Source organism: Coregonus lavaretus (assembly GCF_964263955.1).
Source record: "Coregonus lavaretus genome assembly, chromosome: 10".
NCBI lineage: Eukaryota > Metazoa > Chordata > Actinopteri > Salmoniformes > Salmonidae > Coregonus > Coregonus lavaretus.
The window spans coordinates 39,731,714-39,758,560 of NC_139997.1; the positions used below are offsets into that span (position 1 = coordinate 39,731,714).

The 26,847-nt window shown below is 39.1% G+C and overlaps 1 protein-coding gene across 1 annotated transcript in view; it reads right to left on the reverse strand.

The window, feature by feature from the left end:
- Positions 1-3,948: 3,948 nt before the first annotated feature.
- The window catches only part of ophn1 (oligophrenin 1), a 45,023-nt gene continuing 22,124 nt past the window's right edge, over positions 3,949-26,847 (reverse strand). The window contains exons 9-23 of the mRNA XM_084170803.1: positions 25,781-25,881; positions 25,472-25,563; positions 24,829-24,907; positions 24,587-24,620; positions 24,378-24,440; positions 20,071-20,145; positions 14,507-14,591; positions 13,535-13,593; positions 12,026-12,131; positions 11,444-11,603; positions 11,095-11,245; positions 9,300-9,647; positions 8,914-9,064; positions 7,284-7,334; positions 3,949-6,277 (exon numbers count right to left, since the gene is read on the reverse strand). Of these exons, the coding sequence (XP_084026929.1) occupies positions 6,223-6,277; positions 7,284-7,334; positions 8,914-9,064; positions 9,300-9,647; positions 11,095-11,245; positions 11,444-11,603; positions 12,026-12,131; positions 13,535-13,593; positions 14,507-14,591; positions 20,071-20,145; positions 24,378-24,440; positions 24,587-24,620; positions 24,829-24,907; positions 25,472-25,563; positions 25,781-25,881 (1,610 nt within the window). The 3' untranslated portion in view covers positions 3,949-6,222. The remainder of the gene's footprint in view (positions 6,278-7,283; positions 7,335-8,913; positions 9,065-9,299; positions 9,648-11,094; positions 11,246-11,443; positions 11,604-12,025; positions 12,132-13,534; positions 13,594-14,506; positions 14,592-20,070; positions 20,146-24,377; positions 24,441-24,586; positions 24,621-24,828; positions 24,908-25,471; positions 25,564-25,780; positions 25,882-26,847) is intronic.

Here is a 26,847-nt window from a genome sequence, read left to right on the forward strand (position 1 = left end):
TCTCAAAATTGCATCGTCAAAGTCATGGAAACGCAGTCATTTACGATTCATTTAAAAAATATATACATGTTTCCGCGTGAATTTCCTTACCATATGCCAGTTTTCAATATATTTGACAGCCAAGAACAAGCACGAATCACTACAAATCCCACCAGGTCTATACTGTACAGTATGTCTATCTTTCAAAAGAAATTGAATTAGGAAGTCAGTTGGGGTCTCAATTTACTGTTGAGAGATAGCATAGTAGAATACACAACATGTAGAATACACAACATGTAATTCGAAATTTGGTAGTGCTTCAGCAGTTTTCCTCTAATGTCAGTCACTGACAGTCAATTAACTAGCCCATGTCAGCTAACATTTTATAGATTGCTAGGTAAGTTAGTCCAGTCAGCTATCTAAACCTTGTAGTAATCATGGCCATATTACTGACCGGGAAACCCAAGGCACGTGCCCAGGGGCCCTGACTTCCAGGGGGCCCCCATTGATTTTGTTAGTCACTCTCACTCAGATAGCATATGAACATGGCATAAGTCAGGGCAAAATGCGTAGAACTACAAGGAATAAGCATTAAAACTGCAACATTCTCTCTATCCCATGGCACAATAAGAATCACATGAAATTAGTTTCAAAACTGCCCTTATTCAAGTGATTAGCCTTACGAACATAGAAACTTGGTTGCAATGGTAAAAATGTAATACATCTTTAATACTGGTAATCAGAATGTGTTGTTAGGTGTCAAGTTATATTGCTACGATTTGATTGTTTGAAGTGTAATTTCATGAAAAAAAGCTGTTGTTTCAAGACCCTAAAATACAATGTTTTACCTTCTATATTTCTTCGGCCCATGGCCCACCACTCAGATTATATTTTGGCCCACCAAGACCAAATGTTTGAGCACCCCTGCCCTAAGTACTTTAAACAATGCATAAACAAAGTTTTGTAGTATAAACCACTTGCATTTTGTTTTATCATTAATACACAGTTCAATATACTGTAAACCAAAACGTCATTTTAAAGTGTTTTTCACGGTTGCAAATCCGAGGGACACAAATGGCACTGCATTTCAATAATTTTCCATTTAAATTTCTAATCAATTCAATTCAATACAACTTGTCCCCTTAGGGCAATTAATAAATGCTCTGGATAAAAGCATCTGCTTATTGACAAAAATATAATAGAATACAATATATCTTGTAAATTCCTTCTTGATAAGACCATAGTGCATTTTGAACAGGTTATGAGCATGCTTTAAAAATAGAACCTGGCTCCCCTGGATTCTTAAGGAAATGCAGCTGTTTTTATATCAATATCAAATAATTTATGGATAACAATTAAAAACCTTACTGTAATAGATTTCCATTAAAATTGCCAATAATTTTGCTGGGACTGCCTGGGTGGGGAGGGGGAAAACAGAAAACTAGCTGTTATTGGCAGAGAGGTTTGGAACTCTTTGTTATTGGTCTAGTGTAGATTGTATTTTTAACCAACAACTATCAGGAGAAAACATCAGCTAGTTTCATCAGCTGTTGTACAATATGATATAAAATGCAGGAAAAACTGAATTTTGACTACACTGGGTCTTTAATTAAAAGTATCTGAATGCTAAATATTTGCTTTTATCACGTCGCTGACATTCTGAAAACTCTAAGAGGAAACTTGGTTGATACAATACTGCCCCTTGAATAATTACTTGTATTTCACCTCTCTCTAAAGTGAACACTGCCTATCAGTATTGATGACAGATTCAACCTGGTTTATTTTTTCAAGTTGAGAACTTGTCAAGGCCAATGTTGCCATATATACTTTGGCATGTGTGAACTCTGTTGTCAACATTGAAAACATGTTGTGGGAAGGAACTGGCTTATGGCCATTTGATTTGAGACTGAGGATATTCACATGTATTCAGAACCCTTGACTTTTTCCACATTTTGTTACGTTACAGCCTTACTCTAAATTGATGAAATAGCGCCCCCCCCATCAATCTACACACAATACCCCATAATGACAAAGCAAAAACAGGTTTTAAGAAATGTTTGCACATTTGTTAAAAATAAAAAACGGAAATATGACATTTACATAAGTATTCAGACCCTTTACTCAGTACTTTGTTGAAGAACCTTTGGCAGCGATTACAGCCTCGATTCTTCTTGGGTATGACGCTACAAGCTTGGCACAGCTGTATTTGGGGAGTTTCTCCCATTCTTCTCTGCAGATCCTCTCAAGCTCTGTCAGGTTGGATGGGGAGCGTCGCTGCACAGCTATTATCAGGTCTCTCCAGAGGTCCTGAGCAGGGCGGCAGGTAGCTTAGTGGGTAAGAGCGTTGTGCCAGTAACCGAAAGGTCGCTGGTTCTAATCCCCGAGCCGACTAGGTGAAAAATCTGTCGATGTGCCCTTGAGCAAGGCACTTAACCCTAATTGCTCCTGTAAGTCGCTCTGGATAAGAGCGTCTGCTAAATGACCAAAAAAAAAAAAAAAAATCAGGTTCAAGTCCGGGCTCTGGTTGGGCCACTCAAGGACATTCAGAGACTTGCCCCGAAGCCACTCCTGCATTGTCTTGGCTGTGTGCTTAGGGTCGTTGTCCTGTTGGAAGGTGAACCTTCGCCTCAGTCTGAGGTCCTGAGCAGGTTTTCATCAAGGATCTCTCTGTACTTTGTTCCAATCATCTTTCCCTCGGTCCTGACTAGTCTCCCAGTCCCTGCCGCTGAAAAACATCCCAACAGCATGATGCTGCCACCACCATGCTTCACCGTAGGGATGGTGCCAGGTTTCCTCCACACGTCCTTTGGCATTCAGGCCAAAGAGTTCAATCTTGGTTTCATCAGACCAGAGAACCTTGTTTCTCATGGTCTGAGTCCTTTAGGTGCCTTTTGGCAAACTCCAAGCGGGCTGTCATGTGCTTTTTACTGAAGAGTGGCTTCTGTCTGGTCACTCTACCATTAAAATGCCTGATTGGTGGAGTGCTGCAGTGATGGTTGTCCTTCTGGAAGGTTCTTCCATCTCCACAGAGGAACTCTGGAGCTCTGTCAGAGTGACCATCGGGTTCTTGGTCACCTCCTTGGCCAAGGCCCTTCTCCCCCGATTGCTCAGTTTGGCTGGGCGGGCAGCTCTAGGAAGAGTCTTGGTGGTTCCAAATGTCTTCCATTTAAGAATGATGGAGGCCACTGTGTTCTTGGGGACCTTCAATGCTGCCTAAATGTTTTGGTTCCCTTTCCCCAGATCTGTGCCTCGACAATCCTGTCTCGGAGCTCTACGGACAATTCCTTCAACCTCATGGCTTGGTTTTTGCTCTGACATGGACTGTCAACTGTGGGACCTTATATAGACAGGTGTGTACCTTTCCAAATCATGTCCAATCAATTGAATTTACCACAGGTGGACTCCGATCAAGTTGTTGAAACATCTCAAGGATGATCAATGGAAACAGGATGCACCTGAGCTCAATTTCCAGTCTCATAGCAAAGGGTTTGAATACTTATGTAAATAAAGTATTTCTGTTTTTCTAACAACCTGTTTTCGCTTTGTCATTATGGGGTATTGTGTGTAAGTTGATGAGGGAATTTTTTTTATTTAATCAATTTTAGAATAACAAAATGTGGAAAAGGTCAAGGGGTCTGAATACTTTCCGAATGCACTGTATATTTCATTTTCAGTGCAATATCTAAGACATTGGTTTTATGCAGGCTACAGTACCAAGCTGTACTGCTGTATGTATCATTGCCACTGTTCATCAAAGTCTCCCTTTTCTCAAATTCTGACAATGAAAATCCCTCTTAGAAAAAACACTCAAAGGAAATTTGGGAGTAACTTTATACAGTATTATCTTGCCCTGCATTTTAGTTATAGTTGTTTTTGCGTTATAGTGATGTGGATATGACCACGCTAGTTCCCTTATGCTCAACTTATTAACAATTCTGATCACACTTTTCATTGTTTTTGAGACAGAGTGGAAAGTTGAATTTTGTAACTTTATTTTTCAAAATGTTTTCCTTAATCATGCTGATACATGGGGTATGTTTCTTGAGAAATCTGTACAACACTTACAGAATGTATACAAGGGATAAAGAAAAAGAAAAGCTGACAATTTGTTTAAAAAGACAGGACATTGAAGAGCATATTGGTTTCATAGAATCATACAATTAATATACAAAAACACATTAATACAGCTGTTGTTGCTGTTAAATATTTTGTTGACAGACAGGATCAAGCAGGTAAGAGATACGCAAGACAAGAATGTTTCATCGTCCTAATGTTCACAGAAATCAAATGGGAGTACAGACTGCATTTTAAGATGAGCCAAAAACCTCTGGGAACTCTAATGACGAGATCTTAACTGCACTGTCAATCATTCACAAAATATTCTGAGACAGAAATCATTGAAGACAACAAAATAAAATGCTATTCATGCTATACATATTACCTTTGAATAAACCTCCCTACACAATATAATGCTTTCTTAAAATTACACTGTAATCTCCATTGTGAGTCAATCTGCAAGTTTTTGAAACGGTGCAAGCCACAAACAGATATAACAGTTGCTGGTACTATGTAGCAATGTGTACCCACACTAGGTACACTGTACAGTACCTTCCAATGTAATTACCATGTAAATGATGGCCTTAGTGACACTACATACAAAGTAGGACCAAAATAAACATTCATTTTGGAGTGTTTTATGATTGACAGTACCCAAATGAAAATAGAGAGATGCCAACAAACGGTTTCAACAAAAAAACAATGGAAAAAACTGCTGCTCATTCAAATAAACCAGTGGTTATTTGGATTCCACAATCTAAAATAATTTAGCTAAGAGTTCTTAAAGCTGAGATCCATATTAGGTGAAACAGCGCCACTGGTCGCCCCAGGCGCATTTGTTACTTGTTTTGTTGAGGACAGGGGAGCATCTAGCATTGTGGTAAAACAATTATTGTATTACATACATATCACACGTGCAAGGATGTGCAGTGATGTCCCCCCCCCCCCCCCCCCCCAAAAAAAAAAAAACGATGAAGTAACATCTTTGTTGTTGTAATATCGCAAATGGACGTGGCAGTTTCACCGCTACGTATTCCAGCTTTAAGGGTTCTTAAGAACATGGGAATGGTGAAATACATCTAACTACATCTAACAAAGAGACAGCATTCTGTAGTGTGACAGAGTGGATAATTATTTGTTACTTATCATTGCTATCATGGTTGGTATAGTAGGACTTCAAGCTTAATCAAATGAATTACGGTATTCAGCACATCAGAATTTCCATGGTCTGTTTTCATTCATCAAAGTGCATCATTAACAGAAGGAGTAGACTCCCAACAGTAATACATATAACTCAACTCAGACTTTCTTAGAACCTGCACCTTTTGTTCTCAGTTTTGATTTAAGACACCAGTTAACAATATTGTGCTACAGCTGAGCCACTTGGGGTGCTTTCATTTCAACCTGGTACAGTAGGGCACTACATTATAGCATATGTAAATTCCAAATGGTATCAGGTAGCTACTGTAGCTTTTTTTTGTTGTTGAGCAGTTAGAAATTTCATGTGAAACGTGTCATAATATTGTGTGTCAAATACCTAGTAACTGGAACTAGCCACTTGGACCAGGATTAATTTAGTTAACAACAAATTATATAGAGTTGATCCCATATAATATAAAAGATCGATCCAGATGCCAAAAGCTCCAAGATGCGGATCAGACGGAGACATATAAAGGCATCCTATCTAGACCTGCACTCCTTTATCACAAGTTAAACAACATGTTAATTGGGTCCCTTATAGCAACAAGCAGGAGGATATCCACTGACAGGACAAAAGTGCTGTCAGTCTGAGAGCACTCCTCTGTTCCACAACAGGACAGTATGTGTCCACATACTCACTGCAGTTCCACCGGTCAGTGACAGGAGTAGAGGCCATGGTAACAGACTAATTAACTTAAATTCTAATGGAAAAGAAAAATAGTTTCCGCAAAATCTATTTAAAAACAAATGTTGAGACGACCCTGGCGTTTATTTTATGGGACAAATAAGTTCGTAAAAGCTGAGCAAGGCCTATTTCAAACCATAACATGCGTCTGAAATACAGTTTAAGGTATACGTATGAAGCTGAGCTATTATCTCAACTACCTCTAAATCACCTCTGCAGTATCTCACTCAAACCATTACTCTCCCTCTGTCTGCCTGTTCCCAAAATGGAGGGGGTGGGGGAGAGAAAGAAATCACAGGACATCATACCTCCTCTTTCACATTGAGCAAAGTAGAAGCTGGAGGTGAGACCGATGAGCTACATGAGGAAAGCAGAACAACACATTAAACATGAAATATGCAACAATGTCAGATGCAAAGACCATTTTAAATATACATTAGAAATTCTCCAACAGTTACAGTTCGCAAGCAAAACTATTGTCTACATTAACCTGCTAGCTTGAAATCTTTTTTATTATTCTGTATGGGCTTTACCTGCCTGGCTTGTGTATACAATTATTTTATTATTAAATGCTCATATAATTGATGGAAGTTTATCCTTATAGTATATAACAGCATACAATGATTTACTGGATTTGAACCAAACGGTCAATGAGGCTACTGATAATTTGACATTTGAGGTTGGCCTCTATGCTTAATTTGGGACAAAACAACAGCCAGGCAGGTCTCTTGCCTGATCTTTATTTAGTCTGAAACTCAAGGTGGTTCTTTCAAGGTTTTACTCATAGAGTAACCAGGTTACACCTGACACCAGGAAACCACAACATCACTGAATGTAACATCAGCTCAATCCCTTGTTGTTATTATAGCAATAACATCTGCTAAATATGTGTATGTGACCAATCACATTTTATTTGAACATTTGTTTTATTTGATTTAAAGCTTGTTAGTGGGAAACCATGTAGGTCTGTGGCAGTTATCACAAGCTTATCACTTCAGTCATATAAGCATGGACATAGTCTGATGATCAAGATTGGTTTCAATATTCAAGACAACCTCTAAACTCCTCTTCAGTTATAAATCATCAAACAACTTGAGATCAGTGACAGGGACTACTTACATTTTTAAGGGCAGGATACTTTCAATAGTTCAACATTAAAGTGAACTCATCGATTTATTTCTCAGCCATCACAGGGAAGCATTATGTTTAAACAACTTGGCTTTGCAGCATGTTGAGGCCTTGCCAACCCTGGCTGTATACACTGCCATCTTGTCATCTAACATGCATTCTCGCTGATTTCCTCTATATAAGGATTTCATGGGGCAAAGGGGCGTGTAGAGATAGAGTTTCGTTTTGAACCTACCTTCCAAATTGCCTTGAAGCATTCTCAAAAAACTTAGCTTTGGAAGCAACGCTGGAGAAAGAGAAAGACAGATTAATCCCTGATGATCGCTAAGACATGTTGGGCTTTACAGCACACCAAACACTCTTTTGGAGTACAATGACAAACATTATGGGCAACATTTTCTGCCCACTAAACAGCCCTAACAATGTGAAAATGGCATGTGACTTATTATGTTACAAAACAAAACAGTAGTTTTTCAAATAGACTGGAGGGCACCTAATACAAAAGGAGTTTGGAACAGTGCAGCTTGTGATCTCATTACCTACATCTGTTGTGCACACTGTTTACTTGAGACTCACATACATTATTGCCATTATCTCATTTTAATTAGCTATCTTTTTTCATTCTCCTTCCTCCTGTCTTTGTACTTTTATTTTATTATTTTATGACGTGAAGCACTTTGTTACTTGTATTGAAAAGCGCTATAAAAAATAAAGTTCTTAATATTGTAAAATATAGCTTTGAGATGCATCAGAGAGCAAGTATTATGGGTAACACTTTTTCATTTGTGCATTTTAGCAGTGTTTAGTGGGCAGAAAATATCACCCTAAATATACACTGAGTATACCAAATATTGGGAACACCTTACTAATATTGAGTTGCACCCCCCATTTTGCCCTCAGAATAGCCTCAATTCGTTGGGGCATGGACTCTACAATGTGTTGAAAGTGTTCCACAGGGATGCTGGACCATGTTGACTCCAATGCTTCCCACAGTTGTGCCAAGTTGGCTGGATGTCCTTTGTGGTGGACCATTCTTGATACACATGGGAAACTGTTGAGCGTAAAAAACCCAGCAGCGTTGCAGTTCTTGACACAAACCGGTGCGCCTGGCACCTACTACCATACCCCGTTCAAAGGCACTTAAATATTTTGTCTTGCCAATTCACCCTCTGAATGGCAATACACAATCCATGTCTCAAGGCTTATAAATCCTTATTTAACCAGTCTCCTTCCCTTCATCTACACTGATTGAAGTGGATTTAACAAGTGACATCAAAAAGGGATCATAGCTTTCACCTGGATTCACCTGGTTAGTCTATGTCATGGAAAGAGCAGGTGTTCTTAATGTTTTGTATATTCAGTGTATTATGGCATCGCACTGCATACCCCTTGTAAAACAACAGGAGCAGGCATGAACAGAGTACAAGAAGGGTCATTGGTGAGTCGCTAATTGTAGGTTATTTTGTTGCTACAAATGTGATAGATTGACACCGACACTGAAATCACAGTGGGGAATATCTGAACAGACTAGTGAAAGAGTAAATTCTTTGACCTAAGCAAATAAACTGACTAAGACTTCATGCACACTCTGACTATATAATGCTTTCCAACTCAACTCCAAAACAGAACAACAAATTATTGGAGATTAGTAAACCAGACAGTTAGACAATGTGGGCAACAAGTGCAGCCAATGGAATTAGTATGGTGTGGAGGGTTCAAAACAGTACATTTAACAAGAGACTTACAAGGACTGGAGGAAGACCAAAAGGAAACTCATGGCTAACACAGCATTTTGTGATTGTTCTCTTGATTAAGATTTTAATCAGTCTGGATGGAATGTCTGGGTCTGGCTGAGTTCTACTCACTACGACGCCGGGGTTTCCTCGCTGGGGGCTGCAGTGGGGCTCTTGTGGGGTGCAGGGTATCGGCTAGGGGGGTCAGGGGGTCTGGTTGGAGGTCTGCAGATGGCAGGCTTCTCAGCCGGAGACCTCGTTTTGATCACGCCGTCACTTTCTGCTGCAATACAAGGAAGGAAAACCTTAGGGAAACTGTTGTAACAAAAGCTAACACAACCAAGAGCTAACACAATGAATGAAAATACACTTTCTACCTTCTTTTCTAATTGAACATGATATGGTATCAGTACCACAGACCAGCTAGGTACTGTACTGCTGCACTGTTGTTAAGCTGCGTATAAAATGCAGTCTAGAATTCATAGTGTGTTTGTGTAGGCTACAGATTGTTCTGATACCTTCTCTGATGACCGCAACATTTCGAGGAGGTGGTCTTCTGCCTTGGAAGGACTGTGCTCGGTTCACAGTGACTCCCGTCTCTCCATTGGCTGTTGCTGCTGTATCTGGCCTCTGACCTCCATCCGGTAGCTTAGCAACCAGTTTGGCGACGTCAGAGTCTGAGTGTCTGTCCTGGCGGATGGATGGCTTGGGCAGGAGGGCCTGCCTCTGAGGAGGGTCTCTAGGGAGCCGTGGAGGGGCAGTGATGGGTTTGGTCCTCTGGAGAGGTGTGGGGCTTGTTGGGGTGTCCCTGCCAGCATCCACCCCCTCTGGTCTGCTGCCATTCTGCCTACTGCCATTCTTCCCATCTATGAGACACAAACACAGGAACATTTTCAATCAACATACAAATAGAGTACAACACATTCAGTCCATGCATATCCCTGGATTACGTTCTTGTGGTTGGGTTTAATGGTTAAAGAATATGTAGATAATTCCCCACATAGTCGTAATGCAGAGGTTGCTGTTTTAACTGATTTTGAACTTGATATCATTACTTCTCCTGAGCTCCTACCTATCATGTGTAGTATACTTCTACTTACAGAATGTTGTCTATACATGTAGTATGAGTGACCGAAGCATATTTTACATATTAGAAAATGAATAATTAAAACCAATACAAAATAAATGAACCATTAAACAATATTATTTTAATTCATTCTTTATTTGTTTGTATTTGTTTATTTGGATCCCCATTAGCTTTTGTAGAAGCATCTGCTTCTCTTCCTGGGGTTCCTGGAGTATTATAAAATCAAGTCTAATGTTGGCATTTGGGCGGATGCATTTAATAATGGCAGAAAGCACAAAGCCTTTATAGTTAAATAAATGTGTGGATTAATAGTCTGTGAGCTGGAGAAAAATATAATGTTAATAGGAAAGAGGATTGTGTATAACAATGATCTATTCATCTAGGAGATTAAAAAGTAAACAGATGACTGTGTTGCACTCTGTTTCATCTGGAGTCATGCTGTTGGCCAGGTTTCCAGTGGTACATGCACTATTCAAACGCTGCGAGGGATTTAGACAGGTGGTAGTTAGTTGTCAAGCAAATCGGAACTGGTTATTTGGTAACTCCAAGGAGGAACTCAGAGAAGAGCGATAAATAAAATACCACACAATGAGGGGAGGACACGCTGCAAGTGTTCCACATCTTTCCATACCACAGTAAATGAAAGGACTGACTCACACACAGACATTTAACCCAAAGTTACAAGAGGTAAAAATTACATGATTTAGCCTGAAGCAATAACTTGCATTTAGTGAGCACGGCCTAAGCAAGATCTCCCACTGCCTCTCTTTAAGTGCAGTTAACAAAAACAATGAATGGTTAAACTTGGCTCAGGAGGAGGTCGTAGTAAGCCAACATCTGGATATGGCATTGGCCACTATGCAAAAAATGTAACGCTTATTGTTTCCAATTCAACAAAATGGCTCGATAAATTGTCCCATCGAAGAAGGGCATGCAATTAACATAAAGATCAAACATTTAGAAAGAATAGTAAAAGTAAAGGCACATGCACTATTCTATTTTAGCAATTCACAACGAGTACTTAAGATTCACACACTCTCAGTAATACAGTGTCCAGAATAAACATCAGCCACCTACTGTATAAATCACCTTACACATACCAAGTGTACACTGTAATAATCCTAATATAATTATTTGCATTCACAGGACAAGGGATGGTAATGATAATAATGGTGATGGTGGTGGTGATAATGAGGATGATGATTAAACCAGAGGCTGATAATTACTCTCAGTGTTCTGGAGCTGGCCATAATTAACTGCTGGGTAGACGCGGGGCGTGCGCTTGGAGATGGTGATTGGTTGCCGTTTCCTTGGGGTAATCCTTGGAGGAGGCATGGGTGGGGCTGTGGAACTCTCCTCTGGCGCACTGCAGAAGATCTGTAATCACCCCAGCACGTCCAAAAGGACTTACATTATATAGACATTTAACTTGAGAATATTTATTTAATAGTATCTAGAATGTAGTGTACCATGGCATACTTGAATGTTTATGATGCCACAGTGCATTAAATAACAATCACATGGCTCTTGAGCTCTTTCCAATGGAGGAAAGGTAATGAAATCTTTCAAATTCACCTTGGTGTAGTCCTCGATGAGAATCTCAACAACAATGTTCTGGAACTTTATATCCAACATGGCTGCCACAGTCTCTTCCTCTGCCCTCATCAGGGTGGGGCCAAAGATCACGCCCATGTTGGAGGGAGTCATCAGGTTGTCCCCACTGTTGCTGCAGACACTGCCGACAGGAATCCAGACGGGTTTGTTAATGTCCAATAGGAACAAACACCTCTCAAATAGGGAACAAGTTAATGCCAGTTAATGTCAATTTATAATTGCACAACTATTATAAATGCATTAACACGATATTGATGAAATACAATTATTATTTTAGGAGGATTGGACAGGTATTTTCCTGTTTAAATTTGCATTACTTTTACACTATGCATAGATGCATAGGGAATAGTCAGATTATGTACCCATCTGAACAGATGCCACTTAATCCCTTCACTGACGCATATGCAACACAACACCACAGAAATGCAAGTACACCACAATAAAAGGCCTAAATAAGCATAGCTTGTATAACTGCATCAGTTAGGATGCAAGGCACAGAGACTGCAGCACAACAGTGGCACATCATATCAGGTTAGCTCTTACTTGACCAGGTGTTGGATCAGTAGGCTTAGCATTTCTCGATTCTTCTCTGGGAGTTTGTATGTCAGGGAGTGGATTGCACCCAGTCGATCATCTAGACTATCCGATTCTAAGAAACAAGATACATATTTTTTTACATGAGCAATAACTGATATATTGTCCATAATTGAGATTGATCTAAACATAATAGGTCTCAATGTGAACATATTCATTGGTAATTAACACAATCAATATATATATATATATATATATATATATATATATATATATATATATATATATATATATATATATATATATATATATATATATATATATATATATATATATAGGGTGTTAATTGTATATGCATAGCCATTGTGCATGAGAAAGTTCATCAGCAAATCCTCATCCCAGTCAAAACATTTCAGGCGTCCAGTTCCACACCTGCTGCTGCATTGTGGTGTAATGTGAACCTCATACAGTTAAACAATAGGGCTCCTGGGGCATGGGAGCTTATCTCAGTTATGAGGATTAGAGCTGGTGTATAATATGTCATTACAATGGTTTTACCATTTAATTATGGCATGTTCAAACACAATATGATACTGTGGATCCAGTCTGTGGAGGAACAAAACAAAAGTACGTTATGAGGCAGGGGACTAGGATCTCCCGCAGGAGACCTGAATAAGATATCCAGAGGTAGGAACTTCTAATTGACTGGAAAGATCTAATAAAAGAAAATGCCTGATGCTATTATGTCCTTTTTCTTTGTTATTGCTTTTTGTCACAGGGAACACACAGATGGTGTGTGTGTGTATTTTCTTATTTTTTTTATAGAGAACCTTTTTTATGGGGATTTGAGTTTAGTTTACAGTACGAACAGAGAGTATGTTTTTTTTATTCAATTTTATAGCCGTAACCCAGCCTGTTGAACTCGAGTGAGCTCACTCTGATGGAGAACAAATGCACAATGAATTAACTGTCGAAAGAGCACTTGGAAGACATACGACAAGATGTGGAAGTAAACCACCTGTTGCTCAGCTCCCAAAGCCAACCTTTTAAATGATATTTTACATTCAAGTCATTTAGCAGACACTCTTATCCAGAGTGACAGTAGTGAGTACATACATTTTTGTATTTTTTTCATACTGGTCCCCCGTGGTAATCAAACCCACAACCCTGGCATTGCAAGCGCAATGCTCTACTAACTGAGCCACACGGGACTTGTACGATTCAAATGTACAGTATTGTCACCCAAAAAGGTGTCCTACAAAAACTTGCCCTCACATGAGAAGGAAATGTAAATGTTATGTGCCATGAGACTATCCTAAAGATCTATAAATCTGATCTACTACTGTCCATATTATGATAACAGAAATCCATCAGTTTAGTGGACTGGTGCAGTTTTTCTTTTTAAAATGTGTAAGCCATGTGCAAATAAAATGTTATCTGATCTTGAAGTCGGTCTGTGTAATTGTTTCTCCAAGTCATTGTTGTTTTTATGTCAGTAAGTGTGAAAACACATCTTACTTGCTGCTAAGATGAGGTCCCTGTTGAGACCGTAGGTCATCAGAGGCTCTGTTAGACTCCTGTGGATGAACACACGCAATCAAGTAAATAAGTACAGTACAAATACTCCAACACTCACATCATACCCTAACACTGCCTTTTAAATAACTGCTACTCATTTGTTGCTCATGCACTTTCAGCATCAACAAGTGCTACTCATTCTGAATGAATTTAAGAGTCCACTGCCAAAGGTCTCCTTATCAAAATGTTCCTTCCTAGTCTGAAATTAGATTTAACAGTGCAGTGTTAAGGCATGAGTGACCAAAGGCCTTCAGTAAGCCTTCAGGCAGCTGCCTGGCCTCCTCAAAGTGTGGAGAGACCACCTGTGAGTAAATCATCATGAGGGGTATTGGGCAGGATAAAAACCTGGCCTTGAAGACAAGAGGCCTTGTCACTGAGTACTTTAAGCAGCAAACAATTATACTAGGCTCATGGAGCAGAGAAACCTCTCATCCTTAGCCAGCATAGATGATCACAACTTTAATATGCAGTATCTCTAATCACAGCACATAACTTATTTCAAACATGGAATTATATTTACTTATAAAATATATAAAGAATATACAGTCTGGAAATGCCAGAGTGCTATTTATGTCTCTTTAAAATGTATCTGATTTAGAAGCTGAGTGCTAATGGGTATCAGAAAGCTTGGTGTAACATAATTCTATAGAACATGTTGTTCCACAGCAACTGGCTCTTGTATGTCACCTGCTGGATGATTTAAGACAGGGGTGTCAAACTCATTCCATGGTGGGCCTAGCGTCTGCAGGTTTTTGGTTTTTCCTTTCAATTAAGACCTAGACAACCAGGTGAGGGGAGTTTGTTACTAATTAGTGACCTTAACTCATCAATCAAGTATAAAGGAAGAGCCCACAGACACTCGGCCCTCCGTGGAATGAGTTTGACACGTGATTTAAAAGGACGGGAACACACCTGAGATAAAACTTCATGGCACTTGTGATGGTTTTAATGTCCCAGTCACTGCTGTGAAAATCCACATCCCCTGGGCATTTCTGGTCTACAGGGAGAGGAGGAAACCGATTAAAAACAAACAAGAAAATACAATTTTGAAGAGAGACAACAATTACAGGTTAAACTCAAATAAAGCATACTATTTAATGGCAAATAAACCTGGTAAACACCTCGCAGCCCTCACAAAACAGCAAACCAGTTATAATTTGAAAAGATAAGGATACATTTTTTTTTATTAGAAACAACACTATTAATAACAATTTTAAAAGCTTCTATGAAAATCTCTACAAATCTGAACTATATAACAGTTGGACAAATCCTACAGCCTTTTTAGACTCAATAACCTTGAAACAACCATCAGCAGATAGAAAAATAATAACTAAAAATGGAAAATCACCCAAGAAGAAATATTAGACACTGTTAAAACATTAGCTCAGAGAAAAGCACCAGGGACATCTTTCCCATATAATTGTATTTGATATTCTGGGACAAAGTTGTGCCCCTATTTACTCAAATGACAACACACGTCACTCAATTCAGTGCTTCCGAGTTCCATGTATCAAATAGTTATTTCAGTTATTCTAAAACCAGGAAAATCTGGAGAGTCCCCTGCAGATTACAGACCCATTAATGTAATACATTGTGACAATATAGCAACAAAACTCATAAGCAACAGAATGGCAAAAGTATTACCAGACTTGAAACATATTAATCCAACAGGGTTTATTTAAAATAGACACTTACAAACAAAAACATGTTTCAGTATAATACAATACGCTAAAAAACTAGATTTATCAATAATGGCTGTTGATGCCGAAAATGCTTTTGACTGTCTTGAGTGGCTATTTCTATTCAAAACTTTGGAAGCCTTAAACTTTCCAGCTGAAATAATACATTGCATACAAACAGTATATAAATATCCTAAAGCAAAAACATACACAAATAATACATTATGTGATGAAATTACTTTAGAAAGTGGTACGAGACAGGGATGTCCTCTCTCCCCCCTCCTGTTTGCACTGGCAATTGAACCACTTGCAGAAATAATTAGACAGGACCCAAACGTAACAGGTATCAAATATAGGTAAACATGAATATAAACTAAACTAAATTTGCAGACGATCTCCTGATATACTTGACTAATATGGACATTTGTATGCACTCACTAACTGTAAGTCGCTCTGGATAAGAGCGTCTGCTAAATGACATTTAAAAAAAAATCTATGCCCCCCTTGTTAAAAATATTTTCAGAATACTATCAAATCTCAGGATATAAAATTAACATGGAAAAAAATGGAAATAATGGCAATAGGAAAAAAATAAAAAATAACTGCAGCAAAAAAATATTAAATACTTAGGATACTTAAGTGACAACAAACAACAAATATATAAAGATAACTTTATCCCAGATCTAATTCAATTGAATACTCTCCCCATAAATCTAACAGGTAGAATAAACCTATTTAGAATGGCATGGCTCCCAAAGTTTGTATATTTACTCTCTGTAATACCAATTACCCCACCAAAGACATTCTTTGAAAAAGTATACTCAGCCATAACAGACTTCATATGGGCAAATAAAACTCAGAATAATTAGGAACGTTTTACATGTCCTTAAATTGGAGGATGGTTTTAACCTTCCAGATTTGGAATTGTATCAACTCGTCACCCAAGGCTTTTACTTGCAACATATTGTTAAGTGCACTAAAGAGGAACAATGGTTACATATTGAAGATGCGCATGGTCATCCCCAGACTATTTTCACGTGTTTGTTTTCAAAGGATGGAGCCAAGAACATTAACAACTTCATAGTTAAGAACACTATAACATTGAAGAAAATGAAACAGATTCTACAAGAAACAATATCACTCCCTAAAAACACACCCATATGGAACAATCCTTGGATAGCTTTTCAGAATTCACAGATAAATGGGTCACATGGAAAACCAAAGCCATAGAAACCTTAACTGACGTGGTAATAGGAAATACAGGACAGAATTCAAAAGCAATTTTGGACTGACCAATGTAGACATTTTCAAAACATATGCAACTTAAACGTTTGGACATCAGAGAAATGTTGAGGGAATCCTATTTGAGTCAGAAAAATATACTCATATGACAGGTAAAATATACAAAATCTTGCAGAGCGCCTATCCAACTGATAATCTCTTAGATTTTTATTTTTTTATATTGGAACCAAGACTTAAAAATAACTGATATTGGCACAAGATGGAGGGCGTGTTGGAACATAACGAATGAAATTTTACAGTTAACGAAAATGTACGCTTAATCCAGTATAAACTAATATATAGAATGTATTATACAAGAGACAAAATTCACAAATTCTACATCACAACGGCAATCATGTCTTAAGTGTAACACTAACACTGGCTCAATAATTCATGCCTTCTGGGAGTGCTATAAAGTCCAAAAGTTATGGACAAAGTTAGAAAGGTGGCTGACAGAAGTTTTACAATGCAAGTTTACTTTTAATCCGTCTATCTGCATATTTCAAGAGATGGCATATGGGGGTGCGGTGAGATACCCAATGGGTTTGGACAATATTATAATTTTTTAAATATATTTTCGTCACCTACAGTGGGGAAAAAAAGTATTTAGTCAGCCACCAATTGTGCAAGTTCTCCCACTTAAAAAGATGAGAGAGGCCTGTCATTTTCATTCTAGGTACACGTCAACTATGACAGACAAAATGAGAAAAAAAAATCCAGAAAATCACATTGTAGGATTTTTAATGAATTTATTTGCAAATTATGGTGGAAAATAAGTATTTGGTCAATAACAAAAGTTTCTCAATACTTTGTTATATACCCTTTGTTGGCAATGACACAGGTCAAATGTTTTCTGTAAGTCTTCACAAGGTTTTCACACACTGTTGCTGGTATTTTGGCCCATTCCTCCATGCAGATCTCCTCTAGAGCAGTGATGTTTTGGGGCTGTCGCTGGGCAACACAGACTTTCAACTCCCTCCAAAGATTTTCTATGGGGTTGAGATCTGGAGACTGGCTAGGCCACTCCAGGACCTTGAAATGCTTCTTACGAAGCCACTCCTTCGTTGCACGGGCGTTGTGTTTGGGATCATTGTCATGCTGAAAGACCCAGTTACGTTTCATCTTCAATGCCCTTGCTGATGGAAGGAGGTTTTCACTCAAAATCTCACGATACATGGCCCCATTCATTCTTTCCTTTACACGGATCAGTCGTCCTGGTCCCTTTGCAGAAAAACAGCCCCAAAGCATGATGTTTCCACACCCATGCTTCACAGTAGGTATGATGCAACTCAGCATTCTTTGTCCTCCAAACACGACAAGTTGAGTTGTTACCAAAAAGTTATATTTTGGTTTCATCTGACCATATGACATTCTCCCAATCCTCTTCTGGATCATCCAAATGCACTCTAGCAAACTTCAGACGGTCCTGAACATGTACTGGCTTAAGCAGGGGGACACGTCTGGCACTGCAGGATTTGAGTCCCTGGCGGCGTAGTGTGTTACTGATGGTAGGCTTTGTTACTTTGGTCCCATCTCTCTGCAGGTCATTCACTAGGTCCCCCCGTGTGGTTCTGGGATTTTTGCTCACCGTTCTTGTGATCATTTTGACCCCACGGGGTAGATCTTGCGTGGAGCCCCAGATCGAGGGAGATTATCAGTGGTCTTGTATGTCTTCCATTTCCTAATAATTGCTCCCACAGTTGATTTCTTCAAACCAAGCTGCTTACCTATTGCAGATTCAGTCTTCCCAGCCTGGTGCAGGTCTACAATTTTGTTTCTGGTGTCCTTTGACAGCTCTTTGGTCTTGGCCATAGTGGAGTTTGGAGTGTGACTGTTTGAGGTTCTGGACAGGTGTCTTTTATACCGATAACAAGTTCAAACAGGTGCCATTAATACAGGTAACGAGTGGAGGACAGAGGAGCCTCTTAAAGAAGAAGTTACAGGTCTGTGAGAGCCAGAAATCTTGCTTGTTTGTAGGTGACCAAATACTTATTTTCCACCATAATTTGCAAATAAATTCATAAAAAATCCTACAATGTGATTTTCTGGAAAAAAAATTCTCAATTTGTCTGTCATAGTTGACGTGTACCTATGATGAAAATTACAGGCCTCTCTCATCTTTTTAAGTGGGAGAACTTGCACAATTGGTGGCTGACTAAATACTTTTTTCCCCCACTGTATATTGAAGAAGCGATTACTTAAATACTCGAAGTCAAATGATACTCCAACGTTAAGAGAATGGAAGAATCAATTGCTTTATTATTTAAATCTTGAAAAGAATCTGGCTACAGACAGAAACAACATAACACAATTTGAAGTCATATGGGGAGGAGTCTTACAAGTATTAGAAACAACATTGGGTGTGGATACGGAAGGAACATGTGGGTCTGAGCAAGTGTGATGTCATTAATGTTTGTGGAAATGTATGTAAATATTAAGTTGTTTATTGTTTTTGCCTATGTAGACTTTTTCTTTTACATTTATTTTTTTTAATGGAGAAAAAAGTTTAATAAAATATTACAATACATTTTAGGCAGAAATGGTAAACCTTTTTTTTGCACGAGCCCTTGAAAACAACCTTGGAAACACGTTCTGATTAGAGTGTTACTTTTTTTGCTCAAGGTCACTGGCAAGTTAAATATCTGTGACTGTATTGGTGAATTAAAGTATTCATTTACTTTCTGAGTTTGTCTCAGATTATTTTATTTATCTTAAAAGGCAAGTAAATATAAAATGCCAGTCTCTTTTGCACTGTTTCCACAACAATAAAACCATTATGGAGGGCTGGATACAAGATTATGATATCAATACAAAATTATGATAAATTAAGCCTTTGCAATAGCATATAGGGACATTAGTTTAATATTGGAATAAATAAATGTTATATCCTGTCACAGTCATCTGCCTTAGGGGCAAGGGAATCACTTATAAACTAGTCCATAAATATGTATTTGGTGCTTTTTTAATATTGCTTCAAAACCTGCTGTGTGTTTGCCTGGCTACCCAAACTCCTTGCTCTGCCCAAATGCTACGCCACACCCTCGGACGTTACTTTGTTCTCCGCAGTGAGTCTGGATCTGTGTACCTTCCTGACGACTTCTAGAACGCAAACACATTCTAACCGTTCTGATTGGTCCCAGAAAAAACACTGGGTTGGGCCAGAGTCAGAACACACATGGGTAAAGCAGCGTTTAAAAAATGTGTCATTGGCTTTGATACTCTGATTGGTTAGAAATGATCCAATCGCTGAGGTTTTTATTTTGCACAACACCCCTCATTTTGACATCACCACAAATGACTTAAATGATGCCGGTCTCAGAATAAAGTATGTAGCGAACATAAAGCAGTGGAAGGATTCAGTTTGAGTCGTCAGGCAAGCTGTGTGTGCTAGTGAAACAGGGAAATGTAACAGTTTAATCTCTGTATTGTGCTACAAACAGCCCCTCTGTTTTGTGCATTCTTCAATCCCAACTCAATAGAGAGAGAGAGCAGATGTTGACATGGTCATTTCCTCACCAAAGAAAGCATTTAAAAGCTTCTGCACTTGGATGTTACTGCCAACAGTTCTGTATACTCCTTCTTGTGTGAGTCCTGTAAAAGAGAGGAGAAGGAGAGAGTGGGTGGGTGGGGTTTAGGTAAAAGGCAATAAAAGGGGAGTTACCTCCAGAGAAATTCAGAGCAGTGGAAATGTACAGGCTGTTCCTCAGCACAGGCCTGTATCAACTGGAATGAAAATAGGGACGTAGCAGACAACGCCTTGACAACACTAGCCTACTTCCCAGCCTCTTCCAAATGAATGATTTGCTTTACTGCTCCAGTGAACGGCTGGAGTTTATGTTATCATACGAGGCCTGCATATCTTACTGGTTGTGAAACATACGAGTATTTCATGTACACTACCGGTCAGAAGTTTTAGAACACCTACTCATTCAAGGGTTTTTCTTTATTTTTACTATTATTCTACATTGTAGAATAATAGTGAAGACATCAAAACTATTAAATAACACATATGGAATCATGTAGTAACCAAAAAAAGTGTTAAACAAATTAAAATATATTTTATATTTGAGATTCTTCAAAGTAGCCACCCTTTGCCTTGATGACAGCTTTGCACACTCTTGGCATTCTCTCAACCAGCTTCACCTGGAATGCGTTTCCAACAGTCTTGAAGGAGTTCCCACATATGCTGAGCACTTGTTGGCTGCTTTTCCTTCACTCTGCAGTCCGACTCATCCCAAACCGTCTCAATTTGGTTGAAGTCGGAGGGATTGTGGAGGCCAGGTCATCTGATGCAGCATTCCATCACTCTCCTTCTTGGTAAAATAGCCCTTACACAGCCTGGAGGTGTGTTGGGTCATTGTCCTGTTGAAAAACAAATGATAGTCCCACTAAGCCAAAACCAGATGGGATAGCGTATTGCTGCAGAATGCTGTGGTAGCTATGCTGGTTAAGTATGCCTTGAATTCTAAATAAATCACAGACAGTGTCACCAGCAAAGCACCCCCACACCATAACACCTCCTCCTCCATGCTTTACGGTGGGAAATACACATGCGGAGATCATCTGTTCACCCACACCACGTCTCACAAAGACAGGTCGGTTGGAACGAAAAATCTCCAATTTGGACTCCAGACCAAAGGACACATTTCCACCTGTCCAATGTCCATTGCTCGTGTTTCTTGGCTCAAGCAAGTCTCTTCTTCTTATTGGTGTCCTTTAGTAGTGGTTTCTTTGCAGCAATTCAACCATGAAGGCTTGATTCACACAGTCACTTCTGAACAGTTGATGTTGAGATTTGTCTGTTACTTGAACTCTGTGAAGCATTTATTTGGGCTGCAATTTCTAAGGCTGGTAACTCTAATGAACTTATCCTCTGCAGCAGAGGTAACTCTGGGTCTTCCATTCCTGTGGCGGTCCTCATGAGAGCCAGTTTCATCATAGCGCTTGATGGTTTTTGCGACTACACTTCAAGAAACTTTGAAAGTTCTTGACATTTTCTGTATTGACTGACCTTCATGTCTTAAAGTAATGATGGACTGTCGTTTCTCTTTGCTTATTTGAGCTGTTCTTGCCATAATATGGACTTGGTCTTTTACCAAATAGGGCTATCTTCTGTATACCCCCCTACCTTGTCACAACACAACTGATTGGCTAAAACGCATTAAGAAGGAAAGAAATTCCACAAATTAACTTTTAAGAAGGTACCTGTTAATTGAAATGCATTCCAGGTGACTACCTAATTTTGCTGGTTGAGATTATTCCAAGAGTGTGCAAAGCTGTCAAGGCAAAGGGTGGCTATTTGAAGAATCTCAAATATAAAATATATTTTGATTTGTTTAACACTTTTTTGGTTACTACATGATTCCATATGTGTTATTTCATAGTTTTGATGTCTTCACTATTATTCTACAATGTAGAACATAGTAAAAATTAAGAAAAACCCTTGAATGAGTAGGTGTTCTAAAACTTATGACCGGTAGTGTATGTATAATGTGTAATGTATGCCATTTAGCAGATGCTTTTATCCAAAGAGACATAGTCATGCATGCATACATTTGAAGCATGGTTGGCCCCGAGAATCGAACCCACAATCCTGGCTTTGCAAGCACCATGCTCAACCAACTAAACCATAAAGGACTATACAGATTCATCAAACTCGTAAATAAATTGGAAGAGTGAATTAGGGAGGGCTGAAGTGAGAAGGCCCATGGAATCTAAAGAATTTGAGCTGCTTGAGAAATAAGAGCTGTTGAATGTGCCCACACATTTAACAGTCTTCTGATGCCACATGGTAATATACTCTCTCTGGAGTAATAGCTTTGTTGCCTACTTCGTGGCATGATTCTTAATAAGCTATGTACAGTGGGGAGAACAAGTATTTGATACACTGCCGATTTTGCAGGTTTTCCTACTTACAAAGCATGTAGAGGTCTGTAATTTTTATCATAGGTTCACTTCAACTGTGAGAGACGGAATCTAAAACAAAAATCCAGAAAATCACATTGTATGATTTTTAAGTAATTCATTTGCATTTTATTGCATGACATAAGTATTTGATCACCTACCAACCAGTAAGAATTCCGGCTCTCACAGACCTGTTAGTTTTTCTTTAAGAAGCCCTCCTGTTCTCCACTCATTACCTGTATTAACTGCACCTGTTTGAACTCGTTACCTGTATAAAAGACACCTGTCCACACACTCAATCAAACAGACTCCAACCTCTCCACAATGGCCAACACCAGAGAGCTGTGTAAGGACATCAGGGATACAATTGTAGACCTGCACAAGGCTGGGATGGGCTACAGGACAATAGGCAAGCAGCTTGGTGAGAAGGCAACAACTGTTGGCGCAATTATTAGAAAATGGAAGAAGTTCAAGATGACGGTCAATCACCCTCGGTCTGGGGCTCCATGCAAGATCTCACCTCGTGGGGCATCAATGATCATGAGGAAGGTGAGGGATCAGCCCAGAACTACACGGCAGGACCTGGTCAATGACCTGAAGAGAGCTGGGACCACAGTCTCAAAGAAAACCATTAGTAACACACTACGCCGTCATGGATTAAAATCCTGCAGCGCACGCAAGGTCCCCCTGCTCAAGCCAGCGCATGTCCAGGCCTGTCTGAAGTTTGCCAATGACCATCTGGATGATCCAGAGGAGGAATGGGAGAAGGTCATGTGGTCTGATGAGACAAAAATAGAGCTTTTTGGTCTAAACTCCACTCGCCGTGTTTGGAGGAAGAAGAAGGATGAGTACAACCCCAAGAACACCATCCCAACCATAAAGCGTGGAGGTGGAAACATCATTCTTTGGGGATGCTTTTCTGCAAAGGGGACAGGACGACTGCACCGTATTGAGGGGAGGATGGATGGGGCCATGTATCGCGAGATCTTGGCCAACAACCTCCTTCCCTCAGTAAGAGCATTGAAGATGGGTCGTGGCTGGGTCTTCCAGCATGACAACGACCCGAAACACACAGCCAGGGCAACTAAGGAGTGGCTCCGTAAGAAGCATCTCAAGGTCCTGGAGTGGCCTAGCCAGTCTCCAGACCTAAACCCAATAGAAAATCTTTGGAGGGAGCTGAAAGTCTGTATTGCCCAGCGACAGCCCCGAAACTTGAAGGATCTGGAGAAGGTCTGTATGGAGGAGTGGGCCAAAATCCCTGCTGCAGTGTGTGCAAACCTGGTCAAGACCTACAGGAAACGTATGATCTCTGTAATTGCAAATAAAGGTTTCTGTACCAAATATTAAGTTCTGCTTTTCTGATGTATCAAATACTTACGTCATGCAATAAAATGCAAATGAATTACTTAAAAATCATACAATGTGATTTTCTGGATTTTTGTTTTTCACAGTTGAAGTGTACCTATGATAAAAATTACAGACCTCTACATGCTTTGTAAGTAGGAAAACCTGAAAAATCGGCAGTGTATCAAATACTTGTTCTCCCCACTGTATAGTACTGGTGCGTTATTATTAGTTATATTGCTGTAAACAAAGTAAAACTGCTCATTTAGTATGTACTGAAGTGCTCTACTATAAGGACATTTATTGTGGTGAGTTAAATGGCAAAGTTATACTTTCCTGGCTGGATGTCATATTGCAGCCGTTGTGTTTTTATTTACTGCTGGCCTCTGGTGAGAAAGTTAATTTAGGATAGCAGTGAGGCTTTAGAGTCTCTCATTCCAAACACAACTCATCTCTGCCCTCTAACGGGCAATATGGAAAACTGACTAGACTATGACAAAACCGGCATGAAATCCGATAGGCGGCATACAAAGACAAAACACATGGTATGGACTAGAACTTTCTGGTTACTTTACCTTTAGTTTCAACGAAGTTGATGCATTTTCTTACAAACTTGAATCCAACTTCATTCAATTCCACTGTGGAAGACAAGTAACATATAACAGATTTCACAAGCAGTGGAACGACAAACAAATGTGTCTGTATGGATGGTCAGTGAGATTAATACGGTTTAATTATACTGCAGTAAAAAACAACAAAAATGAACACTGGTAATGGTACATACTTTCAGCTTGCTTGTGAATTGGGGAATGATAAATCTGGAATGAAAGGACAATGTAAGACACCAAAAAACTGTAATATCTGTGGAGCTTTCTGTGGCCATCCTAAAAAATAACCCTCAATATATGATATCATTATAAAGAGATGCCACTTTATTATCATATTGTTTAACAAAACCAAAGTAAAACAGCAAGATTAGGACTATAAAACACAATGCCTTTAAAGTACACCAGTAAAGGAACTCACAGGCTCTTTTCCATCCATGGCCTCCATCCACAACTTCCTGTTGGCCTCCGAAACAGCCTGGAGTGTGACAGGTATGTTTCTATGGTGATCAGAACAAGTGTCACAGTTAGGGCATAGACAATATTGCATTTGTTTGACTATATTTTTGTATTGGCTGGTGTCTGAGCTCCCTTCTTTTTGTTTAGTTTATTCATTTGACCATTACAACAACAACAAAAAGCACACATAAAACTTGAAAAAGCCATATTTGCACATTAGTAAAACCATTGAGGATAACACACAAAGTCTGGGACTTATTTCCATTGTGGTCCCTCTGTCTGATATGAAATGTCAGTGTATGGCTTGCGTCCCTCTGCTGTAAATATTGTACAGAATGCCTTGCATGTATAAATATGAGTTCATGGTGTTCCCTTCCCCTGAAATCACAGAGTTTGCCATCTGCTTCCAGCAGGAAGTAGAGGAGCCTGCTGCCAACTGATTGTTTGGGCTAGAATCCACTCTGTACACACACACACTCAGCGTCCTTGTAGACCACCTGTTCACCTCACTGCTCAAACTTGTTTATACCACAAGGCATGTACAGTATGATCTTATACGAAGTCTACCTCATCTCGAAGTCTCAAAGTGGCGTGTTTGTACTAACCTCTCGTAAGTTTCAATATCAAAGCAGAAGCGCTTGTCTATGGACTCTGTCTTTCGGCGGAAGCAGGATTTAAGCTTCAGCTCTGTGGGGCCCTGGAAGAAAGCATGACAGTGTGTGGGTAAAATGATGGGGAGAGAGGCCTAGAGAGATAATCTCTACATTACAGCTTTGGAGAAAGTTAAATAAAAACAAAATATATGAGCGCATGAGCATTTGAATAATTCCATTGACTTAAACAAAATATCAGAGATGCGACAAATAGTTGTTAAAGTGTCTAATAAAGATTATATGACTAATTTTATGACCTACCTGTTTGGTTGCAGGTTTTGGTTCAGCAGGGACCATGACAAACAGCTTGCTGTCTTTGTGATACTTGCAGTAGTACTTCACCCATGACACACCCAAGGCCCCTGGGAGAGCAGGGTGATAGGATATCATGTCAGGGCTTATCCAATACACGTTGAGAGGAATATAGTACGTTCGTTCCACCAATTCGGTGCCTTTTGAGAAGTGTAACTTGGTTGAAATTTTAAAAATTCTGTCATAATGAGCGCATGTTAAACCTCTTAAAAAAACACATTTTCCAATCTCAAGATATAATACTACTATAGTAAGTGCCTATATAGAGCCAAATAAAGTAACAGGGTTGATGATTTCTTCTTAAATCAGCCATAAATGTCCCTGTGACAGGGGGAATGGAAGCTTGTTGTGTGCAACAACAAGTGGCAATTGAATGCAAAAGAATAACTAAAAATGAAATCGTTAAACCATTTCTAGCCTGTCTATCTATGGGTAACAGGGTTGACGTGTTATGCTCGACTTGCTCAGTTTTCCACCACAAAACACCAGAAAATGGCCAAAAAGTGTATAACTAGCTCACCTGCTTTTACTCTATGATTTGACTATTAAATGTTCAATGTATCTTTTTTGGGGTTCTTTTTTTAAAGGAATAGTTTCACCTTATTAAAATGAGAGTTCAGTTCAAGTAACAGGGTTGACCTTAAAATGAGGGACAGACATAAATGAATCACTAAATCACCTGAAATAAATAATAATATTCAGAAATGACTTTGTCAAAGCAACAAAATAGCTAGGGCTTTACAATGATGGTGAAAGCTGTAATGTAGGGATTAAGTGAGTTAAGATCTTTCTAGAAGTGACATAGGGTTGATGGAGGGAAATGTCTTTATTAATATAGCAAATCTGACTGATGGAATTTTCCATGTGGTCTATATTAAAGGGGACTTAATTTAATATAACAGGCTTTTAAAATGCAATATTGGTGCTCAATTTCTACTTAAAATATCAATGGACGCAAAAGGCACTCATTTCATGGGACGACACAGCAGGTTTACAAACAAACTGTAACATGCATT